A 27,982-nucleotide genomic window follows, 5' to 3' on the forward strand; every position below is an offset into this window, starting at 1 on the left:
TGTGGTGTACAACAATATGTACTGCTGAGTTGCAGTCTTTAGTTGTTAGTGGTTGAGTCCTCATGGCACAGGACAGTTGTTCAGCATCACACCATTTGGAATCACTGGCACACAGCAGGAGCAGCAAATCATGTTTCTAACTCGACTTCAGTTGGGCCTGCCAATAGTGCACACTGGACACAAGTGCTTGAGCAAACGACGATGGGTATAACACGTGGAAGCTGCTCAGCATGCTTTGAAAATGCTGTGGTTCATCTGACGGTTGCGAAGACAGAACAGTGATCCTAATCATGCAGTCTGTGAATCTCCGGTGACAAACCCATGTACCAGGGTCAAATGCTTCAGCCCCTTCAAATTGTCATCTCCTCCTGCAGGTTTGGTGCGCTTTTTCACTCTCATGAAGGGAGTCCTCCCTGGTTTCCAAGACAAGTCTGCCATTCCTCTTCCAGATAAGACTTCCTGTAATGTCCCCTCGACTTTGGGAATCTGGCTGTCAGACAGGAAGAGGAGCCCTTATTGTGCAGTAGTTATCTGGATACTCTGGGCAGCAGTCCTTCCTCTTTTCAAGAAAACTTGGAACAATAAGTGGATTAGCAGCTCTGTCTTTGTTACCAGACTGGGTACATGGATTCCCTGTCTGCCTTTGCGTAACCCGTTTTGTTCAGTTCATCTGTCATGTGTTTTTCTCATGCAGTCTTCAAGACTCAGCCTTTGTCTTGGGCGATGCTCTTCACAACAGGGACGTGTCCAGTCTGGGGCACACATAATAGAAGTTCAAAGAGGTGTAAGCAGTCTGTACCTTACTCTCAGTAGTGACATCTGACAGTGATCAGGAAGAAAGGCAAAGGCATGCCCCCCTTCTTAAGGACCCTTCACAGATACTGCAGGCATGTCTTTACCCCTGCCATCCACCAAATGACAGCTTTTTGTCTCAGAAAGGACCTAATTTAATTATTTTTAGCCAAATCTTGTCTCCTCTCTCATCTTTCCCCACTTCAGTGCCTGGGTTCCATCCCTCCAGTCTCAGAAATGTCAGCAATTCCCTTTCATTTTTTGAGAAAGCTACTCTCCACCTCCATCTTGTACACATGAACAGGCTAGGGACTTTCAAAATGGAGCCCACAGTCATGTGTGACTTTGGTTTACTCAGGCCTTGATGCACTCCATACTAGTGTCCACTGGCATACATGCTGTTTAGAAATGGGATTTCTGGTTGGCTGAGGCTTGCGCCAAAGCCAGGCAGAAACCACCACTCTAGTCAGGGCAAGCGAGTTACACGCCAAAGATAACCCCTGCTCACCCTCTAGGCAACGTGGCGCAAGCAGTCAGGCTTATCCCGGAGGCAATGTAGGTTAAGTGTTTGCGCGCGCACCCAGCAACAACACCCAAGGCCCACCACAAAGGAAACGCCACACAAGGTTATATATAAAAATAGCCTTTGTATTGTACCAAACACATTAGATAAAAACACACACTTTACAACGTGCCAACAGGCACGGGCAGAAATTACAGGGGATTATGTACATGGGACAAGTCCACGTGGACCACTGTCAGGACTGAGCACTTTAAGAACTAGGATTCTTGTAGGAATTAGCACTTTGTAGGAATAATAATTACTGTAGCACAAAATAGGAAATAGAGCACACAACCAGTAATCACTGGTAACAGGTAAGTACCACCTACGCAACCCTAACCACCTTAGGAAAATATCACGCAGGGAACCAGGACCTCACTAGCAACACCTGTACTAGGAAGAACAACCACCTAAGCATCACAATACATTTAGGGGTGTAGGCATAAAAACATTACACATGCTGCATCACAACACATTCAGAGGTGTAGGGAAAAACACAATTGCGCAGGAATTACATAGGCCAAAACATATAGCTATTCCCAGGCCAACTGCCCTCTCTGGGGCTAAAACGCCCTGTGTCCCAAATTGTCAGGGCAGGCTGCGCAGGCAGCAAAGCAAGAACGCAGGACCTAAACGGAGCAGCTTCCCACTAAGTGCTGGGCAGCTGGAGCAACACTAGGGCCAACACGTTGGAGCCTCGTGGCCCTAAACAAATGACTGGGCCCTCAGGAGCCTCTTGTAGGCTCTGAATACGAAAATGCGGCCTTGGAGTCTCGTGGGCTCTAAAGAATTGCGCCCAGTGTGGGGGGAGCGGCTGTGGGGGGAGCGGCCCGCTGCCTGCCGGGGCCGCTCTACCACACAAAATGCCCCCAAATCGTCGGAGTCCCTCTCTGGGGACTCGAAATGAAGTAATGCCACAAAAAGCCTCTGCGGCTCTAAAGAATAGGAGGCCAGACATTGGAGCCCCCCCTCTGGGGGCTTGAGTTCGCTAAAATGCCCCCGGAGCCTCGTGGGCTCTAAATATCAATGGCCAGACAACGGTGGAGTCCCTCTCGGGGGGCTCGGACTGCACTAATGCCTCACTACCGTTGGAGCGGCCCGCTGTCAACCGGGGCCGCTCTATGGGAAAGGAAACTACTGCCCCCGCACTCACCGGGACCTCGCTGGTTCTGTGGGGGCGGCAAACACTGCTGGTCTCCTTCGTCACGCAGCGCAGGGCTCTTCTTTAGCAACGGAGCTCCGCCTGCACTTCCAGCCGCTCTCCTCTCGCTTCGGGGCTCTCCTCTCGTGGAGAGACGCTGGCTTCCCTTGGGCGGGGCAGAAGCGCGGGATAGGCTCCCGCCGCTTCCTGCTTCTTTTCTGACCACGGCAGTCCGCTTCATGTTTCCGCCTCAGTACTTCCCCGTCGCCGCGGGCAGCGCGGCGGCCCTCCAGGCACTCGAAAATCGGCGATACAGCAGACTGAGGGGTAGCCTCCCTCGGGAGGCGCACAACCCTGGCCAAATCGCGGGTCCAATGCAGGGTGGGCACCTGCATCTTGAATGGGCAAGAGGCCCTTAACACAGCGCTCCCCTAGGGCACAAAGCGCGTAAAACAAATAAAAGCCAAAGCTCTCCCAGGTGCTTTAGAGGCAAGGTCCCACAATATAGAGCTTCCCTCGCAGGGAAGCTCCATCGCTCCTCTAGGCACTGGTAGGCCAAAGAAAACTCCAGGAAGGCCTTCAATTCAGCAAAAGTTCCTTTTAGCAGGCAGGGGGGGAGCAAGGCTGGGCCCAGGGGCCAGCTCACTGGGCCCTCCAGACAGGAAGGCAGTCATAGTAGCGGTCCTCCTGGCGCCCAGCAGCAGCAGGCCCCCTCTAGTCAGGATCAGGAACAGAGAACAACCTTTCTGGGGACACAGCCCCTTTTTATACAGGTAAATCCTTTGTCTGTGTGCAGGGTGGGGGAAAAACCAGTCGCAGCTGGTTTTGGAGCACTGTGATGTGCTCAGCCCCTCTTCTCATTCACTGGCCAGGCTAGGGACATTAGACGCACCACAGGGGGTGGAGCCAGCATTGTGTGGGGAAAGCCCAGCCCCATTCAGGTCCCAGGTGCACTCCTCCCTCACACCAGCATGCTAGTCTCTCCACTCACCACCAGGGCAGACCCATCCTGACTCCTGGAGCCAGGCTCACCAGCCAGCTCCAGCCAATCACACGCCAGACATAAATTACACAGATATGCCAACTTCTAGAAGTGGCACTTCCACACTAGACACATTTATGCTGCACACATCATCGCGCAGCATTTAATCACACGAGTCCGCACATACCAAACTCGCACCTGCACCCCCCACGCATCAGGAATTAACATGGACACATACATTCCCCATGCATTCCTATGGGAGGGCAAGCCAATCTCACTACACACACGCACTTTACCCTGGGACACAGTGGTAAAGAGCGTAGAAGCTAAAAATCACTAACACCAGGTCACATATCAAAAGCAAAAAGTTTAGGGGTGAACCGGCCAGAAGAGCCAAGTCCAACACATGCATATGTGGAAGCTCACAGGATCTTGGCGCTAGGATTACAGGTTGAGAGTTAACAGCAGAAGTTTGGGTGAATGGTCCAATGGGCTCCCCTTTGTATGATGCAAGGAAAAATGTCTGGTTAGACTATAATTACTACAAAATACAGTATGCTACCACCACTGTGCTATACTCATGAAACCCTACATTTGCGAAACCCGAGCTAGGTACAGTAGTCCTGCTGTCATAAGAGGGTTCACTTTGTGTGTCCCTTCACGTCCAGGACAAGTCTAGAACCCACCCTAAGTTAAAGGTAGGCCCAGGCATTCGCGGACACTCTGAATTAGTGTGAAGCTGGGGCCAAAATCCAAAAACCAGAGTAAGAGATAGTTGCAGTTCGAGCACACATGGCAGACTATACAATTGTATATCATGTAGAGGATATTCCCATCCCAACTCTGCTAAATTGCATACGCTTCATCGCCTGGAACAACAACATGCTCTGCTCACCCTTTGAATTCCAAGCTGTCTTAACCTTTTTAGGAAGTTCATCATGTACAAGGATAAAGCTCTGATTGTTAGCGATGGAGGATTGTGCAAATAGAACTTATTTTTTGCTCTCTGCTGGATGGCTCCTTTAAAGATGCCCGGAACGGTATACAAGGGATCAAATACCAATATTTCAAACTTTATAGACACAAAAAAGATTGAGGTTGTGGACAAAGAACTGAAATAGATGTAACTTTAACAGAATGCAGCAACAAAGCTCATGTAGGTTAAAAATTCCTTACCCTAAAAGCATACATACACAATTAAATATAGCTTTCAATTAGTGTACAATCTGAACAATCATCATATAATGATAATGATCAATAATGTCTCCATTGTACAATTAGTACAAACTACTAACAAGTATATGATGATCTCCTACGAAGCGAGAGGAGGTCCACGGAAACATAACAAGATCTGGAGCAAGTGATGGGAGAGCCAAGGACTGGGTGAGGTATCCTAATACTGCACGATGCTGGATACCTGCTTAATATGTTATACTGTAAGGTGAAAGAAATTGACTGTGTATTGTTAAGTTTGAAAATCATTAACATTTGGTTAATGAAAAAAAGTATATGATGATCTTAATTTAAATCTTTAAACGATTTTGTATCTTACAAAGATTAAATAACAGCCAAGAGCATAACATATCAATGAGGTAAACAGCAATTGTACACATGAATTTAATTAACCAAAACAATATCCAAGAATGTACTCATTTGTTCAAATAATGTATTAACTGAGTAACTTGGTTTCTACCTAAAGAACTTGCCAAACGAACATACTGTACAGTAGTCCCTTGGAACAAGCCAATTTAAGTGCATTGACTCAAGTTTTGTACAGCTTTCAAAATTCACACATGCAACTACGACTTTCTTTATACTCTGTTGGGATAAGCTTAGAAGGGGAATACATGCTTTTTAGACTAACAATCAGCAAAAACAATTTTCCACATGTGTAAACTTCAAATTGTAGGGAAGTGTGGCTCCATCGTTAGAGCAGCAGACCCTGATGCAGTAGTCTGGCCGGGACCAGGGTTCAATTCCTGCCTCGGCGGGTCTTGGGCTCAATTTCCTCGGACCTGATAATTCTCGCTTCGGTGCCTATTCTAATCATGAGTCCCACTCTGCACCTCTGGGCAATAGCTTGCTTAATCCCTACAACGGCCCGAACAACGCTGAGGATGCCTGACTTCACCTTGGGGGTGGCCAGGAGTGGGCTCCTCACAAGGAAAGGCCGGGAAGGGTTCCGCGGTGGTATTCGTACAAGCGCCGCAATGCCTACGGGTAGTCGTGCGCTATACAAGTGTGTTATCATTTCAATCATTTCATTTCATATCAAATTGATTTGTTAGGTGTGAATTTCTGATACATTATTTCTGCATTATTTTATTGATTGTTTTTGTATTTTGCAGACTTTGGAACCTGAAGCACCTCCATGCGAAATTCTGTACTCACCTCCTCAATGCTGGCCACAAGAGGGAGCGATCAAGTTTCAGAATGTAGAAATGTGTTACCGCAAAGACCTGCCTTTAGTCCTTAAAAATGTATCTTTTGAAATTAAACCGAAAGAAAAAATTGGTATTGTTGGCAGAACTGGATCAGGTAAAATTTATTAAGCGAAAAAGCTACTAACACCATGGTTGTTTTGAGCACAGTGTGATGGGTATGTTTATTACCTGAACCACTTTCACATTTCATGCACCTATTGTAAACACGACAGAGCATATGTACAAGCCCCTATCGCCACCACAACGTCACCTATAGTGACGTGGTGGCGATAGGGGCTGCGCCTTATGTACAAGGCAATGTTAAGCCACTTAACATGGCTTCACGCTGCCTTGTACATAAGGCCCCCTTTCACGCTATGGTTAGCGTGAAAGGGGTAGGCAGTGGGTTGTGCGGGGGGCATTTCACTGCAACACCTATTCATTTTGAAGCTGCCTCCTATGTGTAAGGGTGGCGTACATAGGAGGCAGCACCAACATTAAGACCAGGTAAAAAACTGGTCTTAAGATGGTGAAATGAGGAGAAATACATTATTTCTCCTCGTTTTTGCTTTTTCCATTTGGGCTGCCTTGTGCAGCACACAAGGAAAAAGCAAAATGCCATTGTTTGTTTTATGTACAGTAAGGTGTCCCTTCCTGTACAAAAACAAACTTGTGAAAAAAATTCCATTTTGTCACTTTCATGTGTGCTGCATGAAGCAGCATGCATGAAAGTGACAGAATGGCATTTTTAGGATTGTTTATGTGCAGGAAGGGACACCTTCCTACACATAAAGAAACCTCCCCTGCACGCAGACACCCTTCTACTCTAGAGCAAGGATGCCTGCGTTGGCACTAAGTTGCTAAACCTAGCGATATCGCAGGTGGAAACACAAGGCTGCACCACATTCTTATAAATATGGTGCAGCCTTACGTTTCAGAAGTGGAGGAGTGAGGCGTTAAGCAACGACGGCTAACGCCTCTCTCCTCCACTTCCTTGTACATATCCCCCTACATTGTTTTAGTGAACATGGTGCAAAATATATATTTACAAATATTGGAAGCTGAAAGAGCAGCAGTGTTGCTGTCTGGCCGCAGAAACAAGAACCATGTTTCTTCTATTCATACTGCATCTGCATTTGTAGTAAATTTGTCTTTGCACCTCAAATTTCTTGTCTTTTTCTGGACTCTATTTTGGTTGACTTTAGCACTTGGTGCCCTTTACTACTGCTAAACAGTAGTAAAATACCTGTACGTTCCTCCCCTCTAAATTGTTCTGTACATTGGACCGCCCCTTTTGGCCTATTTAATTTCACCGTAAGTAAATGATGTATTAATTGCACCTATGGAATGGAACGTTAGCTGTCATATTAGGGCTGCAGTGTGTGTATATACCACTCACATATATGACAAAAAAATATTTTTCTCAGGGTCACCACTGTGCTCAGCTTAAATATACTGCTGTGATAGATGGACGGGAAAACAGCTTTTACCTTGTAGAAAAACCCTAAATTCATATATTCATAAGTCACTCTTAAAGTGTACATTGTAAACCCACAAATCAGGGTGCTAATATATAAAAATAGGGCAGACTCATGTTGGGGTTAATGTGCCCTCACAGTGAAATTAAAAACCAAACGCTATTTCACTCGGTAGTCCAGGCTGCACCTTACTCTAATGGGTGTGGGTGGATTAAAATCTTTATTTTCCACCACCACTAAGGAGAGAGCTAGACAAAGGCTTCAAATATATTTCCTGCTTAGTATTTTAAATCTACCTTAATAGTGAAATTCGATTTTTGATTACACATGCAGAAAAGTCGCTTTGTAAAAATGTACTTTAGGCTGCCTGATCTATAACTGGTGTCAAACCAGTACTGCCACTCATCACACCTCCAGAGTTGGAGTACAGATCATTGGCTGGGAGAACGTCTTGTCTCTGGGCCTAGGAAAGGCCAATGGAAGTTAGCTGCTGACCACTTTGACCACTCTGCAGGGGTTAGCTATCTGGGGGTGGACAGGAACAGTTGGCAGAACAAAGAGCAATCTTAACACTAGCTATTTTGACTTGAAGATACCAGTGAGGGCTTCTCACTTCCAGGACCCTCTTAGACTGCCTCTCCCCAGTCATATTAGAAGGGAAAGCCAGTTTTGCCATCTATCATGTTTCCAGAGCTTCAATACACATCTTTACCCAGGAGAGGTAACAACTCTGGGTCGAAGAACAGTGGCTTACCTTTAGGGCAGAAAAGGTCAATGGTTGTTAATCGCTGAACACTTAATAGGCATTAGCCATCTGGGAGTGTACAGAAGCAGCTGGCAGAAGAAAGGCAGCTTTACCACTACCTCTATTGCCTTGGATATGCTATTCATCCCAAGGTCCCTCTAGACATTTAGACTCCAGCCTTACTAGGAGGAAAAACTGTTTTGACCCTGTCAGTTTATAGAGGTCAAGGCAAATTGAAAGTGCTGCAAAAGGTGGTGTGGAAGCTGCAAGAAGAGTGTTGGGATTGAGTGGTAGCGGAGGCGATTTCTTGCAATGGGCTATGGGGCTCCGTCCCTCTTCATTTCCTGCCCCCATTTTGTTGTATTTGTTAGACCAGGCATCTTTGGCGTGGTTCCCCCTATCTTTTTGCGTCTACCTCCTGTATTTTTGATGCTGTGCTGGATTTCGTTTTTGCTGGTTAGATGCTTTGGATACTCTGCCACTGCTGATCAGTGTCAGAGTGTTAGGGCTCCCTGTGTAAATTGTTATTGTAATTGGATATACCTGATTGGCATATTTGTATCACCCAGAAGTCCCTAGTAAAGTCCACTGAGTGTGCCAGGGGTGGTGATGTCAAATGCTACTAGCGGGTCTGCAGCACTGATTGTGCCACCCACATGAGAAGCCCTAAAATGGTGCCTCGGGCCTGCCACCACAGTGCCTGTGTGCAGTCTGTGAACTGCCATGTCTTCCTGGTCAGTGTCCCCACTGACCGGGCCTAACTCATCCCTTTCTGTGTACATTTGTCACCCCTATGGAAGGCCCAAGGTACCCCCTTGGGCAGGGTGCAGTGTATGTGAAAGGTAGGGCATGTACTTGTGCAGGTGACATGCTCTGGTAGTGAATTAAAGCCATTTTTGTTTTTCCCTGCTGTGAGGCTATCTTGCTCTATAGGCTATTATGGGGGATGCTGGCTACAGTGACTACCAGCATATCTTCCCATAGGAACAAGATGGGACATAAAAGTCTGGTATCCCTGAACTCAGAATTTAATAACACATCTTTTAGGAAAGGTTGTTTTTAAATCTTGTGTTAGAGAACAGCACTTTTAGAAAGTAGCTGTTCTCTTGTCTGACCTTTCTGTGTGCCTTGGCCTGTTTGTGTATTGACTGTCTGGTTTGAGAGTGACAGGGGCTAGGGATTCCCCAGGAGGCTGGCTGAGTCAGCCCTAGGCTGAATGACTGCATTTGCAACTTGAGTGGTGGGAGGAGATAGCACCTGGGCCTGAATAGGGCTTTGCCTGCCTTCCACAATGCTGGGTCCACCTACTGCTGGGCGGCTGACGACCCTGCCCCTCACTCTGAAAAGAAAGGAGAAGCCAGGAAAACAAATTGTTCAAGGAACACCCAGAACTGGTTCAGACCGGGCTCAGGGCCCACTTGCACAAAGAGAACAAAGACTTTTAGGGGTATAAGTAAAGGACCCCTGACAACAGAAAATTAGATCATCCTGGAATCAAGAAGGAACCTCTGCCAGGAGAAAGCTGAAAATGAAGAAGGAAGACTGTCCTGCTGTTGCTTTGCTGGACTGACCTTCCGTTGCTTTGCTGCCAAGGAGAGGGGAAGGACTTAGCTTTGTGCTGTGTCCCCTTGCTTGAAGAAATCTCCAAGGGCCTGGAAGAGCTGGCTCCCAGTTAAGAAGTCCCAGGAACAAAAGGACTTCACCCCCAGGTTCCCTGAACTCTGCTGAGAGAGTTCTGTCCTTCCTAGAGTGCTTGGGCCAGTTGTGGTGCCTCTGGAAGTTGTACCTATGTTTGGAAGCTGGAAACTAAGCTTTTAAAGACTTTCTGCAAGTTTTGTCGCATCGCTCGCTTGCGGAGCGCATCCCCGACAGTGCGAGGAAATTCCCTCCGCTACGAAGGTCGAGATGCGAGAAGATTACCATCGCTGCGAGTGTCGTCGCAGAGCATGTCGTCGCTGGGTGAGATTGCCGCACCGCTTGCTTGCGGGCCACATCACGTTGCTGCGAATATCGTTGCAGAAGCCATCGCATCGAGGAGCGGTGAGAGAGAGATCACCACTGGTCTGCGCCTCTCGCCCCGGAGATCGTCGCAACTCCAAAGATCATCGCATCGTGCCTTTGCAAGAGAAAACTTCCTACGGAATTTACGCACCGGAATCCATACAAGTCCGCCTTCCTCCCCACACAGACCAGATTTGTCACAACACGCCCGCTACTGCAGCCGGGTTGTCGCATCGCCTCCCCAAGGTCTCAGGAGCAACACATCGCTTGTTTTTTACCGCACCCGCTTCTGCTTTGGAACTTTGTCGCTTTTAAAAGGTACTGTTGGCAAAACGTGACGCAACTGTGGACTAGGTTACTGCAACCTTAAGAACTCTTTTGAAACCATATTCTTGAACTGTGTATGTTGGATTTTTGTCGTTTTGGTCTTGTGTAGTTTAGATTAAATACCTTTATTTTTCTAAACTGTTGTGGAGTCATTTTGTGGTGTTTTCACTGTGTTACTGTGAGTGTTGGTACAAATACTTTACACATTGCTTTTGGATAAGCCTGACTGCTTGTGTCAAGCTACCAAGGGGGTGAGCAGAGGTTATCTAAAGAGTGTTTCCTCCTTACCCTGACTAGAGGCAAGGGGCCCTATTTGGACAGTGGTACCTACCTCTGCCAACTAGAGACCCCCAGTTCTAACAGTATTACTTATATCTCCCCCCGAATAAAAAATGAGGCAGTCAGGCACTTTTTTTTGCAGACACATGCAATAGTTCGCTTGTGCTTGCCGTCACATTATTTACTAGAACTTTTTTCACAAAAGCAATTAGTCAAATAACGTAGTTAAATGCAATTCATATGTTTATACAGGAGCCTAAAGCAAACGTTTGAGGCAAGCTCCTACAACCTGAGTCAATTATTTAAACATCAAATAAGGGGATAAACAGACAACAAACCAAAAAATGTATTCACCAAGTAATTTAATGTACTTATTTATGGTGAAAGCTCAAGTAATATTCAAGAGATACCGTTCAGAAGATGGTTGCTCCAAGGAGGAACGTGCTTGACGCCCTTGGATAGGCCTAGACTTACCTTTTTGTGTCCCTTATCGTGCAAAATTGGAATTCACTTCTGTATTTGTACATATAACTCAAACTGTTTACAAACAGATGTATAGCTAGGCTGCATATGATGGAGAATGACAACCGTTTGTATTGTTTTAAAAAATACGCAGTTCCTTTTTAGGTCTCAGACTAGCGTCGCACTGCGCAGCAGTGTGGGCGGAGCTCCGAGATTGAATGTTTTCTAGATGTTTTCTACAGTGGGGCTTGAACCTGCCCCTCTTCTCCATTGGCTGGCTTCCTAAAAGGAGGCCAGCCATTGGAGGAGAGTGGAGTCACTCCATTCAAGCCCTGTCTTTTCCAGATTCAGGGGCGTTTCTCTCTCGTCTTTGGATTTTTTAAGCCCCACCCCTTTTCTAGTGGTGGGCGTTTTTTTTTATATCTGTTTTTTTCACTGTTTCGATTTTATTAACACCGGCAATTTCATTTATGACCATTTTGTTATTTTAGTTATTTCCTGTTTAGTGGTTTGGAGTTTTCTTGCATTTCTTCGCAGTGAGATCACGTTTGTATAATTAATCACGCAACATCAGACACTTTGCTGCTCACTTTGTTCCGTAGTTGTTTCCGTTTACACACTCCAAGATGGCGCCCATTTCTAGCATCAGCAGTCCTGTTTCTATTTTCATGACCACCATTCGATCACGTTGTATACGTTCTGCGCGTGGTGTTAGTAGAGGAGCTTGTATCGTGTCAGCTCAAGGAGCGAAGCCTGTGTTTGAGTCGTCCGGTTATTCCTGTTGGTAAGTTTTTAAGCGGCTTGTACGAAGTTACGAGTAGTAGTCTCGAGGTGGAATCATCTTAGCTAACTGGCCGGTCATGGAGTGAGCGTACGAGGGTCACCGTACCACGGCCATTGAGTAACGGCGTCTACATCCAGAGTGTGCTTGAGACGTTGGATCGGGTAATTCACCACGTTATTAAACACTAAGGTATGACATCTCCTTTTCGAGAGATTTCCATGAGTTTTCGCGTATTTAGATGCATTCGGATACATTCTTATTCTCTTTCACTGACGGCCTGGTACAGTGGTATTCCGGAGGAGGTTTACAGAAGAGCTTATCACTGAGTATCTTCGCACACTTCTCATTAGTAAGGTATTTTACGTGTTAGCCTTGAAACAGCCACCGTTTTCATTTCCAGATTATTTTTTACACTTATTGTGTTTTTTGGGCTCTGCGTGTGTGTGGCTCTGTGTGTGTGTGTGGCTCTGTGTGTGTGTGGCTCTGTGTGTGTGTGTGTGGCTCTGTGTGTGTGTGTGTGTGGCTCTGTGTGTGTGTGTGTGGCTCTGTGTGTGGCTCTGGCTCTGTGTGTGTGTGTGTGTGCGGCTTTGGCTCTGTTTGTGTGTGTGTAGCTCTGTGTCCGCTAAAATTCTCTACTACTCTCTAATGCTCACCTACTGCCATTGTAAATGAAAATACCATTTATTTCTGTTAAAAAAATGCCATTTGCAATGCCAATAGCTCTAACTTTAACAAAGCAGAGACCATTGCATTGTAAATGCTTGTTCTTCTATGCCACTGAATTCCTTCCCTTCTTTTCACTGACCAACACTGAGCACTCCTCCTCTTACTAGCACGTTCCTCCTTGGAGCAACCATCTTCTGAACGGTATCTCTTGAATATTACTTGAGCTTTCACCATAAATAAGTACATTAAATTACTTGCTGAATACATTTTTAGGTCTCGGCCTATTCCCATTCCGCAGGAATGGAATACGACGAGTCTATAGCAGTGAAACCAAGACTTAAACTGAGGTCTCCCAAAAAGAGGATTTCCACGAGTGCATGTGCTCATGCACGAGCCCAAGCCTTCTGCCTGCTTCCTAGGCAATCTGCTTCTCCGCCCCCCTGGTGTTTCTGGCTTGCTCTTCAAAGGCTCCCCTTACCATTTGCTCCTGCCTCCCCGCCCACTGCTTCACACTTTACGGCCGCCAGGCCGTGACTCGCATTTCTGCCCAGCCCCCCTCCCAGCGCTGCCTTGTTTTTTGTTCGGTCTCACTATCCAGCTGTCTTTTGCAAAGTCCTACCTATCTGATTGCCTCTTCTATGCCTCACACTCTGCCATGCCTCACCTTGTCTTGCACACTCCATTCCCTTTATCTGTCTCTCTTGACTATTTCTGTCATCCTTTCGGTTTCATTGTACTCTTCCTCTTTCTGACCCGTCTCTTGTCTTGTTTGGTTTGTTGTCTGTTTATCCCCTTATTTGATGTTTACATAATTGACTCAGGTTGTAGGAGCTTGCCTCAAACTTTTTCTTTAGGCTCCTGTATAAACATATGAATTGAATTTAACTATGTTATTTGACTGATTGCATTTGTGAATATGGTTCTAGGACCATTTTTTTTTTGTATCACGAAGTGCCCAGGTCCAGGACTAACCTTAGGTTAACCCCATTTTTTGAAAAGGGCATTATTTACTAGACTTAGCTTTCAACAGCCCTATCCCTTAGTGACCTGCCAGACCTTAAGACCACACCCGCTGTGAGATAAGGCAGCCTCGCGAATTAAACACAGGCCGGGCGCATTTGGCTTCACCCCGCTGCTTTCAAATGCCGTGTGTCAATAAGTGAGAAGGCACACCCCTGTTCCCATCTCGTCACAGGAAGGGTGGGATTAGGCAGGACTCGCTGATCGCACCATCCACTTGATGAGATGGGGAAAGGGCAGGTTTCAAAAGAGAGTTCAGCTCTAGGTAGTTTTGATGCGTCACCACAGTGCCTTTGAGGAGCGCACACTGCTTTCCAGCTTCTAGCTACCTGCCTACATGATATCTCGGCCTCGTCCTTAAATCGTGCCACTCTTCAGGTTTACAATGTCTGGAAATTCCAGACACATTTACCGTCTGGCTCTGTGCAGTGCATTATCATCAGTCAGATCGACCGCGCATGCGCTGGCACATAACATAATATTGCTTTCAGATTGAGGTCATTTTCCTATTATCATTGTGAAAGCTCTAGCGTTCGCTGGCATTTTTTCCTCAGTTTTATAATGTGCAAACTTGACTCAAAGGCTGCTGCACCTGGCTCCAAACCCTGGGGATGCCAGTTGTTAGAAAGTGTGCACCATAGGGAAACTTAAAACTATTAGTCCCGCCAAGGGGCGTTTGCCGATTTTGTTGGAAACCCCACTGAGTGCACCCACCAGTTCATTACACACTGTTTTTTTGTGTAACTTGCTGATACCACAGGCACTACGTAGAGTGCCCAGCTCTCGTCTTCGATGGCCTGCAGAACAGAGCTGCGCTCTCAGGGATAGCGCATTGAGCTGGATTGTCGATGCGCCATTCGCAGAGCTAGCTGTTACTGCATTCACATAACACCAGTCAGGCAGGCACCATTGGGAATTCTTTAGCATGCTACCTAAGCTGCCTGAACCGGGGTGCCACAGCTGTGAGAGAGATATATTTCAAATGTGTTTCTTTAAAAGAAATGTTTTCATCTATACCTATTTTACAGACGTACTTACACCTGCCAGTAGTGCAACTTTAAGAAAATGGCGACAATGTATCAATACATATAAATAACATTTCTTACCATGGTAGTACTGAAATAGTCCATGCATGGCCTTTCAGTAAATTCGGCGCCACCAGTGCTAAAGCTTGCCTGGTATCCTGCCTCAGCTTTCCTTCTCAGAGCTGAAGACGAACACATTCCAGCAATTGTAAAAAACATTAGATTTAAAGGGCTTGTATTTAAAGTTATAACGTTTCACCAGTTGCTGGAATGTGCCAGTCTCGAGCTCAGTGCAGGAAAGCTAAGGCAGTGTTCAATAAAAGCGCCTCGTCATATATTATGCTTGTTCATATTGTGACACTTTAATTGAGATGTACTATAGAACAATATAGGCATATTCCTTTTCATTACTGGCTCAATACATAGCAATATGTATTGCTAATGACTACAACAGAGTAGAAGCCCTGAAGGGTTTACAGACAACTTATACTGTGCCAGTAAAAAGAAACAAGCATATACAGAGTTGAAATGAAGACAATGCAGGCATTTTCGTATTGAACCCTTGTTTGGTAGGCGTTCCTTGCAATTCCAGACAAGAGTTGACGCCCTACCACTTTTACATTTCCTCATCCGCCACTTAGTGATATAATTCTTCCAGTCACTGGCTAGTGCACAGGATTAATCTGGCATCTCCATCAATAGCTTCTCAGAACATTCCTGGCCCAGGGAAGACTCTATATGAAGAAGGCCCTGCTGGATGAACAATCCACACTCCAGGCTCCAGCTGGAAGAAGAGGGCTCACACAAGGTCTCAAGGACCCTTACATTCCCCTGGCACAAAGGGGCTGGAACTCCTCTTTCAAGGGCCAATTCTTTGATTTCCGGTTTGCCTGCTTAAGGAACACAAAAAAAGAAGGACTCCTGGTTACAAGAGTGCCCAGATGACCTAAAGAGGACTCACCCATGCAGATCCCCTGGCTTGAGTGAGATCTGGGACTGTATTATTTAACTTGTGCACTGGGCATAAACAGGGATAGTGCTCCCTATTATAATCAATGCATTGTTCCCAAGGCAGACATAAACCTGTGCCTGCCCTGAAGGTAGCAGTGGAACAGATAAGAGTATACATAATAAATACTGAACAATGTCAAATAATAGTGTGAAGGTTACTTAGGATGTAAGAAGGAGAAACAAACTCATGACACCTAATGAATTACCATCAGTTGTTATTTTTGCAAAAAATACACAATAAAATACACTGTAATGTACATATCACAACGTGAAGATTTTAGAAAAAAGGAAGGGGATGGAAAGGGGGGGTCCCAAGTATAAAGTGTGAACCAAAGGAGTGGTTGAAACACATAGAGAAGACAACAAGTGACAATATGTGCACGGTTTCAACAGGGGTGTATTTACAAGGAATTGGGAAAATGACCAATTACACAATATTCAATAATTTAAACAATGACTATTAAATTCATAGACATTGACTGAGAGGTTCATTCCCAAAGGGCGTCGACGGCGTTTCGACCCTTTACAGGATAGAGGGTCTCATCAGGACAGGGGCAGTGTGGGACATCTGTGGGGAGTGAAAAGAGGATAAGTGAGCTCAGTGTATGGGTGGGTGAATTAATAAAAAGGACTTAATGTGGAAGACCTAGTACCTTTAATGACGGGCTTGTGGTGAGAAGGTGCCAACCATGCGTGAAAGGTAAATTAAATGTACTTACAGTGAACCCTGCTGGGTACTACAGTACAGGGAAACAGAAAGCGGAAAAAATGTAATCACTAATGATTAGTAATTAAATTGGCAACACGCTATCTGGGGCTTATAGAATTATGTACTCACCACTGTAAATAGTTGGATGGAGCACAATAGAGTTAATCTATATCGAGCCAACACGCAGTGCATCCGTTTTTGAATCGTATTGCTCAAGTGCTGCGATGAGCACGAGTCCGGCGCTGACCAGGAAGATACCTACAAGGTGTTATAGGGGTTAGGTAGGGTTGTGCAGGGCAATCCGCTGCATAATAGTTCTATGTAGAAGGGCGGCGCGTACCTGTTAGTCACCGCGATCCTGCTACCGTTCGAATGAATCGTGGAACCGGCACTGTCAGGCATCCAGGAAGTAGAGCGTGTGCGCAGGCCAAAATAGAAGAGAGCCGAATGCTCGATCTTCTAAGCAAAAGGCAAAAGAGGTTGGCACCGAGTGATCGATGAGCCCACAGAGTGAAAATGCAATGGGAACCGGGATTACATGTAACGCATTTCCAGAGGACAAATATATTTGTACAATTTAAACATAAATGCTTAAAGCAACATATTTACATATTTTACATCAATCCAAGCAGGAATTATACATATCAAATTTCAGAATCTCGAAGAAACAAGAAAAACACATTATCCAAGGAATCTGGATGTATGTCAGCAGACATACCGTCAATGGAAAATTATCCTAAGGTTACTGCAAAGCCTCTCCATTCCTCAGCGGAATTGAGACCTGCATTTATCGAATTAGTCTTGTCAATCCAGTGGCACTCTCGTCTTTGCAGTATTTGTGATATATTACCTCCTCTTTCAGGTAGTCTGGCGACGTCAATCACCTGCCACTTTAATTCATCAGCTGTATGATTTTTGTCCAAGAAGTGGGTAACCAAGGGTGCTGACACAACAGACCTTTTAATACGGCTACGGTGTTGTCCTATTCTTGCCTTTATGGGTTGTTGAGTCTGTCCAATATATGGAAGACCACAAGGACACCAAATGCAATACACAACATTGCGTGTATTGCAATTGGAGAAAAAATCAAGAATGTGTTCACAATTACCGTATTTAAAGGTGGTTGTGTTTTCCGTAAACGGACAATTAACACAGTTCCCACATCTGTGGTGGCCAAGGACAGGGGACAAGCCCCACGCTGATTCTAATGTGCCAGTTTTTTTAACGACATCTGTGGAGGATCTCACCAAATGATCTTTAATATTTTTGGCTCTTTTGTATGCAAAAAGGGGGGTCTCCAATGAAGGATCTATGCTTTTAATGATATTCCAGTTTTTTGTAATTATGTTACGGATCTTGTTGGTATGAACACCAAAAGTGGTAACACAGACAATCTTGTTCATTTGTTTTTTAGGCTTAGTTCTTAAAAGTTCCTCCCTGGGGCAGTACCAGGCACGTTTTAATGATCTTTTCACCAGTTTATTTGGGTACCCTCTCAATAGTAATTTGCTTCTCAAAATTTCGGCCTCTCTCATATAGTCCTCCTTCCGGGTACAGTTCCGACGGATTCGTAGGAACTGACCGAAAGGAAGGCCATCCCTCAGGGCTCTAGGATGTTGGCTGCTATAAGCTAATAGCGTATTCTTCTCAGTGGGTTTTCTGTGAAGAGAGGTAAATAATTTACCCTCGGCCTGTTGGATGTTGAGATCTAGGAAGGCTATCGTGGATTTGTCCAGTGTAGAAGTAAATGTAAGGTGTGGTTGAATTTGATTTAGGTAAGTAACAAATTCATTGAAGCTCTCTTCACTGTTTCTCCAAATTAGAAAAATATCATCAATGTACCTATACCAACACCCAATGTGGGTGTGGTAAGGATTGAGACTGCTCAATGCGAAAGTGAGTTCTATATAATTCATATAGATATTTGCCAGATATTTGCCAGATCCGTAACATAATTACAAAAAACTGGAATATCATTAAAAGCATAGATCCTTCATTGGAGACCCCCCTTTTTGCATACAAAAGAGCCAAAAATATTAAAGATCATTTGGTGAGATCCTCCACAGATGTCGTTAAAAAAACTGGCACATTAGAATCAGCGTGGGGCTTGTCCCCTGTCCTTGGCCACCACAGATGTGGGAACTGTGTTAATTGTCCGTTTACGGAAAACACAACCACCTTTAAATACGGTAATTGTGAACACATTCTTGATTTTTTCTCCAATTGCAATACACGCAATGTTGTGTATTGCATTTGGTGTCCTTGTGGTCTTCCATATATTGGACAGACTCAACAACCCATAAAGGCAAGAATAGGACAACACCGTAGCCGTATTAAAAGGTCTGTTGTGTCAGCACCCTTGGTTACCCACTTCTTGGACAAAAATCATACAGCTGATGAATTAAAGTGGCAGGTGATTGACGTCGCCAGACTACCTGAAAGAGGAGGTAATATATCACAAATACTGCAAAGACGAGAGTGCCACTGGATTGACAAGACTAATTCGATAAATGCAGGTCTCAATTCCGCTGAGGAATGGAGAGGCTTTGTAGTAACCTTAGGATAATTTTCCATTGACGGTATGTCTGCTGACATACATCCAGATTCCTTGGATAATGTGTTTTTCTTGTTTCTTCGAGATTCTGAAATTTGATATGTATAATTCCTGCTTGGATTGATGTAAAATATGTAAATATGTTGCTTTAAGCATTTATGTTTAAATTGTACAAATATATTTGTCCTCTGGAAATGCGTTACATGTAATCCCGGTTCCCATTGCATTTTCACTCTGTGGGCTCATCGATCACTCGGTGCCAACCTCTTTTGCCTTTTGCTTAGAAGATCGAGCATTCGGCTCTCTTCTATTTTGGCCTGCGCACACGCTCTACTTCCTGGATGCCTGACAGTGCCGGTTCCACGATTCATTCGAACGGTAGCAGGATCGCGGTGACTAACAGGTACGCGCCGCCCTTCTACATAGAACTATTATGCAGCGGATTGCCCTGCACAACCCTACCTAACCCCTATAACACCTTGTAGGTATCTTCCTGGTCAGCGCCGGACTCGTGCTCATCGCAGCACTTGAGCAATACGATTCAAAAACGGATGCACTGCGTGTTGGCTCGATATAGATTAACTCTATTGTGCTCCATCCAACTATTTACAGTGGTGAGTACATAATTCTATAAGCCCCAGATAGCGTGTTGCCAATTTAATTACTAATCATTAGTGATTACATTTTTTCCGCTTTCTGTTTCCCTGTACTGTAGTACCCAGCAGGGTTCACTGTAAGTACATTTAATTTACCTTTCACGCATGGTTGGCACCTTCTCACCACAAGCCCGTCATTAAAGGTACTAGGTCTTCCACATTAAGTCCTTTTTATTAATTCACCCACCCATACACTGAGCTCACTTATCCTCTTTTCACTCCCCACAGATGTCCCACACTGCCCCTGTCCTGATGAGACCCTCTATCCTGTAAAGGGTCGAAACGCCGTCGACGCCCTTTGGGAATGAACCTCTCAGTCAATGTCTATGAATTTAATAGTCATTGTTTAAATTATTGAATATTGTGTAATTGGTCATTTTCCCAATTCCTTGTAAATACACCCCTGTTGAAACCGTGCACATATTGTCACTTGTTGTCTTCTCTATGTGTTTCAACCACTCCTTTGGTTCACACTTTATACTTGGGACCCCCCCTTTCCATCCCCTTCCTTTTTTCTAAAATCTTCACGTTGTGATATGTACATTACAGTGTATTTTATTGTGTATTTTTTGCAAAAATAACAACTGATGGTAATTCATTAGGTGTCATGAGTTTGTTTCTCCTTCTTACATCCTAAGTAACCTTCACACTATTATTTGACATTGTTCAGTATTTATTATGTATACTCTTATCTGTTCCACTGGAACCATTGTTTTTTGATATAAATATGCACCCTGGTTCCTTAGAAGGTAGGGTTTCCTTGTTGTAAGTGTGACTTTTTGCGCGGTGGCTGCACCGCAAGGGTCTTATCCAGTAGTTTGGATTTTTTCCCGCACCCTATACTGTTATAGGGTTTCTGAAATTGAAGGTTAGGATGTCAGAGAGAGACGCTCCACTCTACACCGAAGACTATATTACTAAACTCACTAGCGGACCATCTTTATTTTCTAATCTTCCAACTAATACTGTGAGCCCCCGACAAACATTGATTGACAAATTAGAGAAGTTAAAGAAAAAACATGTGAGGACGGAATTACATGCACGCATGCTTAGTGACTACTTACGAGCAGGTATTATACCACAAGGTCTCCAAGTAAGGAATGTACCTGGTATTTTTCGTGAAGACCCAAAGTTCAAAGGTAGTTTCTGTGGGATTTCAGTCACTTGCTCTAGGCACTGGATGGTGTTAGGGGTGGAAACAGCTATAGAACACTCAAAAGCTGAGCTGAAAGAAATAGAGGAAATAGAGAAAGAACTGTTGGGAGGAGACGGGGTCACAGAGGCCAAAGCCTTATTAGACAAATTGAATAAGTCAATTGAAGAGTTCAATAACTTTGAACTAAAGAAAAAAGCTGACAAAGTCTCTAAAGATATTAAAAACTACAGCAAAGAGAAGGCCTTTCCATACCTTAAAGACGACTTCTTCTCTACCTTTCCCAATCAGAACAGGCAGAACACGTGGGGTAGATTTAAAAGAAACCAGCCTGTTACATTCTCGGAGTCCTCAGGTGAATCTAGTGACTCAGACGCCCAAGCAGGTCCTAGCCGTGCTGACACACACCCAGGTCAGCCTTTTTTAGGCAGAGGTACGAGGCCCAAAAGGAGAGTCTGGCACCAGTATCCTGGAGAACGCCAAACAAAGAACAAGCACTATCAATGGGGACAACCCCCTTACTAACCTCTCCTTTGAATAATATGGAAACAATCCCCATATTCAATCTATCGAAACATGTTCTGTCATCATCGGAAGTTTCTCTTTTAAGTAAAGGTTTGTCATTTGTAATAACGGAAAAGACAAACTTTTTTAATCTAAAAGCTGAACTATTTCAGTTCTTTAGAAAAATCCGCCTGAAACTTTTTTTCAAAGACCGTGACTCCATTCAACAAGAATCTGTTACAGGACTGAGACCACCTTCTACTTTTTACCCCACTAACGGCATGATGCCGCCTGAACTACTAACTTTTGAAAAACTTGTTCTACAAGATGTAGATAATCTTAGAAATACCAAACAATTCATCCCTTATAATATTACGCTAGCCGAACGACAAGCTCTCAACACTCTAAAACAGGACTCCTCAATAATTCTCAAGCCAGCAGACAAGGGGGGAGGGATTGTCATTCAGGAGAGAGTTGATTATGAAACAGAGCTCATCAAGCAAATCTCAGAAATAAAACACTATAAGAAATTAAGACAAAATCCCCTGTCAGAAATTCGTGATGAAATTCTCAAGATCAGTACAGAAGGGTTGGAATTGGGTTTTGTAACCAAAAAAGAGTTTGAATTCCTAAATGCAGAAAATCCCAGAACTCCTGTTCTGTATACCCTCCCTAAGGTACACAAGAGCATTACCCATCCACCTGGTCGACCAATTCTATCTGGGTGTGGTTCTATTTTAGAACCTATTGGACGCTATATTGATTTTTTCATTAGGGACTTTGTGCCCTTACAGAAAAGTTACGTGCGAGACACCATGCACATGATAAACTTAGTAGAAGGATTTGAATATGATGTTAATACAGATTGGCTGGCAACATTGGATATCTCGTCATTGTATACCAACATTCCTCAATTAGAAAGCATTCAAGTTATCGAACAACTTTTGGATACCAGACCTAGACCATTCACTGTACCTACTTGGTTTATAATTTCATTACTCCGCATAGCATTACAGACCAACTACTTTGTGTCAGACGGACAATATTACCAGCAATGCAGCGGTACCAGTATGGGAGCAGTTTTTGCCCCAAATCTGGCAAATATCTATATGAATTATATAGAACTCACTTTCGCATTGAGCAGTCTCAATCCTTACCACACCCACATTGGGTGTTGGTATAGGTACATTGATGATATTTTTCTAATTTGGAGAAACAGTGAAGAGAGCTTCAATGAATTTGTTACTTACCTAAATCAAATTCAACCACACCTTACATTTACTTCTACACTGGACAAATCCACGATAGCCTTCCTAGATCTCAACATCCAACAGGCCGAGGGTAAATTATTTACCTCTCTTCACAGAAAACCCACTGAGAAGAATACGCTATTAGCTTATAGCAGCCAACATCCTAGAGCCCTGAGGGATGGCCTTCCTTTCGGTCAGTTCCTACGAATCCGTCGGAACTGTACCCGGAAGGAGGACTATATGAGAGAGGCCGAAATTTTGAGAAGCAAATTACTATTGAGAGGGTACCCAAATAAACTGGTGAAAAGATCATTAAAACGTGCCTGGTACTGCCCCAGGGAGGAACTTTTAAGAACTAAGCCTAAAAAACAAATGAACAAGATTGTCTGTGTTACCACTTTTGGTGTTCATACCAACAAGATCCGTAACATAATTACAAAAAACTGGAATATCATTAAAAGCATAGATCCTTCATTGGAGACCCCCCTTTTTGCATACAAAAGAGCCAAAAATATTAAAGATCATTTGGTGAGATCCTCCACAGATGTCGTTAAAAAAACTGGCACATTAGAATCAGCGTGGGGCTTGTCCCCTGTCCTTGGCCACCACAGATGTGGGAACTGTGTTAATTGTCCGTTTACGGAAAACACAACCACCTTTAAATACGGTAATTGTGAACACATTCTTGATTTTTTCTCCAATTGCAATACACGCAATGTTGTGTATTGCATTTGGTGTCCTTGTGGTCTTCCATATATTGGACAGACTCAACAACCCATAAAGGCAAGAATAGGACAACACCGTAGCCGTATTAAAAGGTCTGTTGTGTCAGCACCCTTGGTTACCCACTTCTTGGACAAAAATCATACAGCTGATGAATTAAAGTGGCAGGTGATTGACGTCGCCAGACTACCTGAAAGAGGAGGTAATATAGCACAAATACTGCAAAGACGAGAGTGCCACTGGATTGACAAGACTAATTCGATAAATGCAGGTCTCAATTCCGCTGAGGAATGGAGAGGCTTTGTAGTAACCTTAGGATAATTTTCCATTGACGGTATGTCTGCTGACATACATCCAGATTCCTTGGATAATGTGTTTTTCTTGTTTCTTCGAGATTCTGAAATTTGATATGTATAATTCCTGCTTGGATTGATGTAAAATATGTAAATATGTTGCTTTAAGCATTTATGTTTAAATTGTACAAATATATTTGTCCTCTGGAAATGCGTTACATGTAATCCCGGTTCCCATTGCATTTTCACTCTGTGGGCTCATCGATCACTCGGTGCCAACCTCTTTTGCCTTTTGCTTAGAAGATCGAGCATTCGGCTCTCTTCTATTTTGGCCTGCGCACACGCTCTACTTCCTGGATGCCTGACAGTGCCGGTTCCACGATTCATTCGAACGGTAGCAGGATCGCGGTGACTAACAGGTACGCGCCGCCCTTCTACATAGAACTATTATGCAGCGGATTGCCCTGCACAACCCTACCTAACCCCTATAACACCTTGTAGGTATCTTCCTGGTCAGCGCCGGACTCGTGCTCATCGCAGCACTTGAGCAATACGATTCAAAAACGGATGCACTGCGTGTTGGCTCGATATAGATTAACTCTATTGTGCTCCATCCAACTATTTACAGTGGTGAGTACATAATTCTATAAGCCCCAGATAGCGTGTTGCCAATTTAATTACTAATCATTAGTGATTACATTTTTTCCGCTTTCTGTTTCCCTGTACTGTAGTACCCAGCAGGGTTCACTGTAAGTACATTTAATTTACCTTTCACGCATGGTTGGCACCTTCTCACCACAAGCCCGTCATTAAAGGTACTAGGTCTTCCACATTAAGTCCTTTTTATTAATTCACCCACCCATACACTGAGCTCACTTATCCTCTTTTCACTCCCCACAGATGTCCCACACTGCCCCTGTCCTGATGAGACCCTCTATCCTGTAAAGGGTCGAAACGCCGTCGACGCCCTTTGGGAATGAACCTCTCAGTCAATGTCTATGAATTTAATAGTCATTGTTTAAATTATTGAATATTGTGTAATTGGTCATTTTCCCAATTCGTTGTAAATACACCCCTGTTGAAACCGTGCACATATTGTCACTTGTTGTCTTCTCTATGTGTTTCAACCACTCCTTTGGTTCACACTTTATACTTGGGACCCCCCCTTTCCATCCCCTTCCTTTTTTCTAAAATCTTCACGTTGTGATATGTACATTACAGTGTATTTTATTGTGTATTTTTTGCAAAAATAACAACTGATGGTAATTCATTAGGTGTCATGAGTTTGTTTCTCCTTCTTACATCCTAAGTAACCTTCACACTATTATTTGACATTGTTCAGTATTTATTATGTATACTCTTATCTGTTCCACTGGAACCATTGTTTTTTGATATAAATATGCACCCTGGTTCCTTAGAAGGTAGGGTTTCCTTGTTGTAAGTGTGCCCTGAAGGTAGGACATTAATTAAAATTAGAGCAGCTACTTGAATCAGCTGCTCAGTCCTTTACTGTGCAGGCGGCACCTGCCTCCACTTCAAATGGGGACAGAGATCCCCCTTCAGGTGGGTACAGTAAGTGACTGCACCCACCAACAGGGGGATGTCTGGGGGTCCATGGGACCCCCTTTCTCACCTCCAGAGGGGCACCCTCAGGGGCGCACTGATTTTGCACTACCTATTTGTGACACATAGTCATGACAACCTTTTTGCCTCAGCGCCCGCCTAATGATATAGCATAAGGGCAGAGGCAAAGAGTTTCCCTCATTTGCATGGGGCACACACCCATGCAAATCAGTCAATACCCCATCAAGGAAGCACCTGCGCTGTGTGTAATCCGTATTACAGAGGGGCTGCACTAGCATCCGCAACTCCTGTAATCCTACAGTGCCCCAGGACTGCAGAAAACAGGCACACATGCCTGTGTCACAAAAGTGACACAGGCCAGCGCAAAGTATTGCTTAGTATACTACTTTGGATCAATGGGCGTCCCATGTGCGATGCATGGATTTTACCATGCAACCACCAAATGTTTTTGATGCAAGTCCCTATCCAGTAACAAGGGTAGACATGGATTTGCATAAAAAAATTACACCTGCTCAAGGCAGGCATAAGTGTGAAATGTTTTCATTTCTCAAAACATTTCTAAGTTTGGGTGTGGGCTGTAATGCACGGCGCACATAAAGTTTTAGAAAAACTTTTTACTATGTCTAAGCATATTATTTTGTACTGGAAGGGCACACTTCCAAGATAAAACCTACCCTAAACATCACACACACACACTCTTTTACTATGGTGCAACGGCATCTGTTTTGGTGATAGTGCTGTTCTACTCTTTCTAGAACCAACATTCAGGAAAATCTGCAAAGAAACTATTTACAATAAATAGTTTATTTCTACAATTTTAAATCTTTCATCTAAAATATACTCTCTGCAGCATCTTTATCGTATTTTCCTGCCATGAGGTAAAAAGGAAGCTGACTACACTGAACACAATAGAGTTTCTTGCATCTAATAATAGTATACGTAGGGCAATCCTGTGTCATATCACCCTGATGAAGCAGCATATTTGATTTACCCATTTCCTGCACAAATGAGCATAACAAGTGAGCTTCCATTTCCTTCTCTGAATTGCATACTAGGCATATGTTAGATTGGAAGGTACGAAGATAATTTGTTGTGAAAACTGTTGATAGGTATAATTCCATATCTAGATACAGTTCTTTAGCAGAAGGGAGGTAATATGATACAGAAATTCCTCATATTTTAAATTGCATTCATAAACTGGGCAGGGATGACTCCATGCCTCGGGCTGCTTGCCATGCCTGCATCACATATAGCAAGTTTTTCTTTTAGTTGGTCCACTATAATCCTCACGACTGCTCTCAGGTTTTCCCACGTTATAAGAAACAGGGTTGAACCCAATATAGTCAGTAGGGACCTGGGTAACAATTAGAACAAAAGGAAGGGGTCCCGTGACCGGAGGAAAGAAATTACAAATTTACACCATTTGTATTCAACAATTCAAAGAAAGAAAAACTTTTTATAGAAGCAAAAAAGAATTTAATTCAAGATTGCATACATCCTATTCAATGGATATCTTACTCATTTTATACATTCTTTTGATACCACAGTTTATATGCAATGTGCGTGCCCACATTCACAACAGGAAGGGGGTGACGTGAGGGAAAGTGTAGGGGGTAGGATATATGTGATCTGATTCATTCGGTGACAAGTCTTATTCAAGCTTCTAAGACAATGTACATGTGGTCCCTGAAAACAGGGCCACAGTTAGCGGCTCAAAAAGAGTCCAAATTTATGAATGGTAAAGACCGGCCTAACTCCGTTGTAGCCGTAAGTGTCTGAATGGGGACCGGAGTTGGTCGTGGGTGGTGTAGTCGTCTACGTTTCGACCCTATATAAGTAGGATTCTTTTCCTTACGAAAGGGTCTTCATCAGGACAAGCAGAGTTGTGGGTGGGCAACCTCCTTTCACAAAGGGGCGATAGGAGTGGACTTGAAGGTGATTTTCTTGGTCCAAGTTGTTGGTAGATAACTCTGTTGACCCCTATAGGGTATCTCCCTAGTGGGTTGGGGAAGCAACTTGTTAGTGGTGGGTAAGAATTTTCACCCACTATCAACAGTTGGTTAGATTCAATTGGGTAGATTCTGTATACAATGTATAGTAGACCTCACTCAGGCATTATTATTCCTTTCAGGGCACCCACATGTTTAGGGTAGGAAACCGGGAGAAGGCAGCAGGAGATTTATTAATCTACTCGACTTTCTTTAAAAAAATCACCGACTCTTTATGGAGGATGCATATACGAATTGCACATTTCTATTTGAAAAAAGGCCGGCTTGGAAATCTGCCAAGTAGGCTGCTAGAGAAGTATGTTGTGATGCAATCCTTAAACCATCTCGTGGGAGGGTGCCTTTTTTGCCTGCCACCGCCTGGTGGTCTTGAAAGTTCTAGGGAAGCGATTCTCCAATTATGTTCACCGTCTCCTGATTCAGCGTCCCGAGGTAAAAATTCTCCTAGTCTGAGCACTGCCGCTACCGCTACGAATCCTATCTCTAGAATTAGCGTTGCTTCAAGTCGGTTCTAATAAGGCTTGTATCTGTGTGGTAAAGCTTTGCAGGGCATTGCGTAAGTTCTGAAGAGGCTGGCAGTTGTGCGGTGAGACTTTGCTAGGCTTTGTGTCACTTTTCATCGGTTATTAGTGGACCGTAGGGTACTAAACAGAGCACCTTCGGGCCCACATCCAAGAGTCAAGGGCTGGGGTGGCATCACGTGGGAGGGGAAGACGTGGGAGGGGAAGACTCACAGGGGAAGACTCACCGCTACGAATCCTATCTCGAGATAGGATTCGTAGCGGTAGCGGCAGTGCTCAGACTAGGAGAATTTTTACCTTGGGACGCTGAATCAGGAGACGGTGAACATAA

The 27,982-nt window shown here is 44.2% G+C and overlaps 1 protein-coding gene across 1 annotated transcript in view; it reads left to right on the forward strand.

Annotated features, from left to right (window-relative positions):
• LOC147697160 (ATP-binding cassette sub-family C member 5-like) overlaps nucleotides 1-27,982 on the forward strand; it is a 2,119,944-nt gene that overhangs the window by 1,873,934 nt on the left and 218,028 nt on the right. The window contains exon 26 of the mRNA XM_086934231.1: nucleotides 5,826-6,015. Within this exon, the coding sequence (XP_086790357.1) occupies nucleotides 5,826-6,015 (190 nt within the window). The remainder of the gene's footprint in view (nucleotides 1-5,825; nucleotides 6,016-27,982) is intronic.

Source organism: Lissotriton vulgaris, chromosome 8 (assembly GCF_964263255.1).
Source record: "Lissotriton vulgaris chromosome 8, aLisVul1.2, whole genome shotgun sequence".
NCBI lineage: Eukaryota > Metazoa > Chordata > Amphibia > Caudata > Salamandridae > Lissotriton > Lissotriton vulgaris.